This window comes from Bactrocera neohumeralis, chromosome 3 (assembly GCF_024586455.1).
Source record: "Bactrocera neohumeralis isolate Rockhampton chromosome 3, APGP_CSIRO_Bneo_wtdbg2-racon-allhic-juicebox.fasta_v2, whole genome shotgun sequence".
NCBI lineage: Eukaryota > Metazoa > Arthropoda > Insecta > Diptera > Tephritidae > Bactrocera > Bactrocera neohumeralis.
In genome coordinates, this window is record NC_065920.1 from 77,206,782 (window position 1) to 77,210,781 (window position 4,000).

General features: G+C 35.0%; 3 protein-coding genes across 3 annotated transcripts; 2 read left to right on the top strand and 1 right to left on the bottom strand.

Moving 5' to 3' along the window:
• Positions 1-236: 236 nt before the first annotated feature.
• LOC126753513 (dolichol-phosphate mannosyltransferase subunit 1) lies at positions 237-1,272 on the top strand. Its single transcript, XM_050465018.1, has 3 exons — positions 237-456; positions 515-725; positions 784-1,272. The coding sequence occupies exons 1-3, from the start codon at positions 353-355 to the stop codon at positions 1,192-1,194; spliced, it is 726 nt and encodes a 241-aa protein (XP_050320975.1). The 5' UTR covers positions 237-352; the 3' UTR covers positions 1,195-1,272.
• Positions 1,273-1,385: 113 nt separating this feature from the next.
• Positions 1,386-2,574, top strand: LOC126753517 (DET1- and DDB1-associated protein 1). Its single transcript, XM_050465022.1, has one exon. The coding sequence runs from the start codon at positions 1,774-1,776 to the stop codon at positions 2,086-2,088; it is 315 nt and encodes a 104-aa protein (XP_050320979.1). The 5' UTR covers positions 1,386-1,773; the 3' UTR covers positions 2,089-2,574.
• Positions 2,575-2,919: 345 nt separating this feature from the next.
• On the bottom strand, positions 2,920-3,756 carry LOC126753516 (NADH dehydrogenase [ubiquinone] 1 beta subcomplex subunit 9). Its single transcript, XM_050465021.1, has 3 exons — positions 3,544-3,756; positions 3,310-3,452; positions 2,920-3,243 (listed from the first exon to the last, which is right to left on the bottom strand). The coding sequence occupies exons 1-3, from the start codon at positions 3,636-3,638 to the stop codon at positions 3,047-3,049; spliced, it is 435 nt and encodes a 144-aa protein (XP_050320978.1). The 5' UTR covers positions 3,639-3,756; the 3' UTR covers positions 2,920-3,046.
• Positions 3,757-4,000: the final 244 nt, after the last annotated feature.

The window sequence follows — 4,000 nt, forward strand, 5'->3', positions numbered from 1 at the left end:
TACGTTGGCGGTGTTTTGCTATATTGTATTGCATTGGGGTGTGTTTGTGTAAACGCACATACGAATGAGCCTCGTTCATAGTGATACTTCTATTATAATGAACTTAAGATTTAAATTTATAAGTTAGCACTTATTTCAGATCAGCAATTACTTTCTATTATTATAATATTTATTTCACAAATCGTGCTATTTAATTCAAGTTAAATGTTTACACGAGAATCGCTTGTGCTGGCAACGCCACCCAGTTGTCATTCACAGAACACGTCAGCCGGTGGAGTAGTTCACCTTTAATTCCATTTACTGAGCATCAAAATATTATCAATATTAATTATAATATAACTACTGATTTATTATGTCTACAAGTGCACATAAATACAGCATATTGCTTCCTACATACAATGAGAAAGAAAACTTGCCAATTATCATATGGCTAATTGTGAAATATCTAAGTGAAAGGTAAGTGCTGCATAATGTAAACATTAAAAAGTTATACATTTGGATTGCTTCCTTCCAGTGGCCATAAATACGAAATTATTATAATCGATGATGGCAGTCCTGATGGCACTTTAGATGTTGCTAAAGATTTGCAGAAAATCTATGGTGAAGAAACCATAGTGCTTCGACCGCGCGGGTCTAAACTGGGACTTGGTACTGCATATATACACGGCATAAAACATGCTACAGGTGATTTTATTATCATAATGGATGCAGACTTAAGTCATCATGTGAGTATTGCGATTTTGCAAAAATTAATTCAGTCGTAGACTAATTTCTCATCTACAGCCTAAATTCATTCCAAAGTTCATTGAACTACAAGCGAAAGAAGACTACGACATAGTATCTGGCACAAGGTACAGCGGCGATGGCGGTGTTTTTGGATGGGATTTCAAACGCAAGCTAATTTCGCGTGGTGCTAATTTTCTTTCGCAAATTTTACTGCGCCCGAATGCTTCAGATCTAACAGGGTCTTTTCGTTTATACAAAAAGAATGTGCTTGAGAAATGCATTGCCAGTTGTGTTTCAAAAGGATACGTTTTCCAAATGGAAATGCTAGTGCGCGCTCGTCAGCACGGTTACAGCATTGGAGAAGTGCCAATAACGTTCGTGGATCGTTTGTATGGTTCTTCGAAATTAGGTGGCACAGAAATTATACAATTTGCCAAAAATTTATTGTACTTATTTGCGACTACGTGAAACTAATTTAAAGTATTATATTACTATTTCATAAAAACTTAAAACTTTAATAAAATAATGAACGCATAAAAAATTAAACAGATTAAAAAAAGTAGTATTTTTTTATTTTCTCACAAAAACAATATAGGTACTTAAGAATACAACATTGGTTTTCCGTTAACATCCCTGTGTTCTATTACATATCTGTGTCAAATGACGGAATCGCAGGAACAACAATAAAGCAGATATTGGCAGTCGCACAAAAATCCAAAATTTGTGGAGTTCGAACATATAAACATAAATTATCTGATTATTTAGTGAAATAACGTATCTTTCTTGTTTGCATACTAATTTACAAATTTGCATTTTGATAAATAACCTTAAACGAATACACTCGAGCACGAAAGTTGCGAGTTGCTGTTGCAACAACAATACTGCGTGGTTGAACGCAAAGACACAACAGTGAATAAAAAGCACGCGAAAACGAAAGTTCGACTGGTATCTATAAAATTATTATCCTCTCTTCTACCCGCCCAGTTGCATTTACACTAACGGCTACGTTTTGGATAACGAAACTCTTCCAATTGCCAAAGAAGTAAGATGTCTGTAGCAGAATTTCTCAAGGACCTACCCAGCCACAATGCACAAAACTTTTCGCAATTTAATATGGAACAAGGACTTCGTACATCACAGAAAAGGCCTTCCGTATATTTACCAACAGAAGATGTGCCATCGGAGCAGCACATTGTGATGGATAAACGTTGCGTGTTATTGAGATATCTTAAACAACAATGGGATAAAAAGACATTACCTCGGAAACGTGATCACACTAACGGCGAAGCAAACGTGGGAAATGGCACAGCGAATAACAGTTGTAAAAAACGTCCACGATTGGATATAAACCAACTTGTTTAAAACACTTTGGTTTGTGAGCTGTAAAGTGGGCGGGGCAACGAGCGCAGCACGAATAATCAAATTGTGTCTGGGAAGCGCTTAAAAGTATGACAACTTGCTGTTATAATTTACTAAAAATGAAATTATTTTTTGTTTTTATTAAAACAACACTTCAATTAATTTTTGTTTTAAAATTATGTTTGTATAGCATTTTCCTTAGTGCTGTACAAAATCAACGAATTATAATCGGCAACATAAACCCTAAATAAATATATTCCTGAATAATTTTAAAACCCTCGTAAAAAGGGGTTCTGTACAAACACACAAACAATAGTCTGCAGCTTGTTAAATATGGTGCAAATATGCGCCTAGCCATTACACATTAGTTGTTAAGATATTATTTTCTAAATATTTGAATATAAGCAATTTTGTAAGTCGCAACTCACATTAACTGAAACTTGGAAATAACTTGTACTAAAAAATAAATTCACACATGCACGCATTAAACAGTTTAGTTTTATTTGAAATTGATTGAGTATTAGCAGAGCGTCTTGTGACTGAATAAAATGTATCGTATTCTACAATGATTTATGATTGAGTAGTTTCAGACCGTCTTCATGAGTAAATAAAATGTATAGTATTGTACAAGAAGGAATTAATTTGTTGTAGTCCTAAACTTTCTGCATTTTATATGTATATTGAGTCTATATCCCCAGCATTTTGTGTGCGTTTTGCATGTTATTATACTACTAAAGTTCGAAATTTCTTCTCGACGAATCAAAGCATTTGTAACAATTTATCTAAACCAGCAAAGGCTAGTCGTACTATTATCATCTTATAATGAAGAAACAATTTAGTTTATGCATATTTTATTTGCTATACTTATATTACCATCTGCAGTTTATATTTCGGTATTTCGGTACTTATTAAATGAGCCTTTTGGTTTTTTTTAGCGCTCAAGATTTAATGCAATATTTCTTTAATGGTGACCTAAATCCTTTGGATCTGGTTTGCCGTACTGTTTTTCCCACCAAGCAACGAATTCCTGTTTGCGTTGTTCTCGCTTGGCAAAATATTCTGGATATTGTGCTTTCTCCAAGGGATGCCAATAGTCGATAACCCAATCTGGTGGAATAACTTCACGTTCGAAGGCGCAGCCACCAGCACTGTTGGCAACTGTAAAAACAAAACCATAATTATATCTTACTTATAAATACCGACTAAGATATGTATATCGCTTACAGGTTCTAGGCTGGAAATGTTTGGTCTCGAACAATTCTTGTTCGCCAGCCGCTAGCAAGCGAGAGGCTTCCGCCATGTCGGTGACACTACGGTTTTTGTCAAATCGTTGACGCAGTAACACCGCTCTATACCGGAAAATATTTCTGAAAAATAACGTAATATAAAAGGAAATTAGAATGTATAGTAAATTACATAATATTGTTTTGGATATTCTTGCTTGGGGGCCAAACATACTTGCGGTCATACCACGCTTCCAGATTACGTAGTGCTCTTTTGTATAGACTGCATACTTGGCGTGAGTGCGTCCGCACGGTAAACGGTACCGACATTTTTAAGGAAACGCGTCTTCAAAATTTTTGTTTTAAAAGGCCTCGTAAAAATCGTCTACTAAATTACTCCCACAGTTGTCCAATTTGACTTTTGATGTACAAACAGCTGATGGCAATTGAGAAATGCCACATTTTTACGGTTAAGACTGGCAATAATGTTGAGAACGTACGTTCTCTGTAAATGAAATGTCACTAAGAACGTATAAATAAAGTGGATTCTGTTCTTTAGATTACGGTCTTTGCTGCATTCCCGTACAAAAGTATTTGTCTTTGCTAGAATCGGTCAAAACAGATCCCATTTCACACGCAATACACATTTATCAATATCACAATCCAAAAGAAAAATGAATATTTCCACATTT

Coding starts and splice junctions, on each gene's coding strand:
- LOC126753513 (XM_050465018.1), top strand. CDS start 353: ATGTCTACAAGTGCACATAAATACAGCATATTGCTTCCTACATACAAT. Junction 457..514: donor GTGAAATATCTAAGTGAAAG/GTAAGTGCTGCA, acceptor GCTTCCTTCCAG/TGGCCATAAATACGAAATTA. Junction 726..783: donor ATGCAGACTTAAGTCATCAT/GTGAGTATTGCG, acceptor TCTCATCTACAG/CCTAAATTCATTCCAAAGTT.
- LOC126753517 (XM_050465022.1), top strand. CDS start 1,774: ATGTCTGTAGCAGAATTTCTCAAGGACCTACCCAGCCACAATGCACAA.
- LOC126753516 (XM_050465021.1), bottom strand. CDS start 3,638: ATGTCGGTACCGTTTACCGTGCGGACGCACTCACGCCAAGTATGCAGT. Junction 3,453..3,543: donor GAAGCGTGGTATGACCGCAA/GTATGTTTGGCC, acceptor GTTATTTTTCAG/AAATATTTTCCGGTATAGAG. Junction 3,244..3,309: donor ACATTTCCAGCCTAGAACCT/GTAAGCGATATA, acceptor TTGTTTTTACAG/TTGCCAACAGTGCTGGTGGC.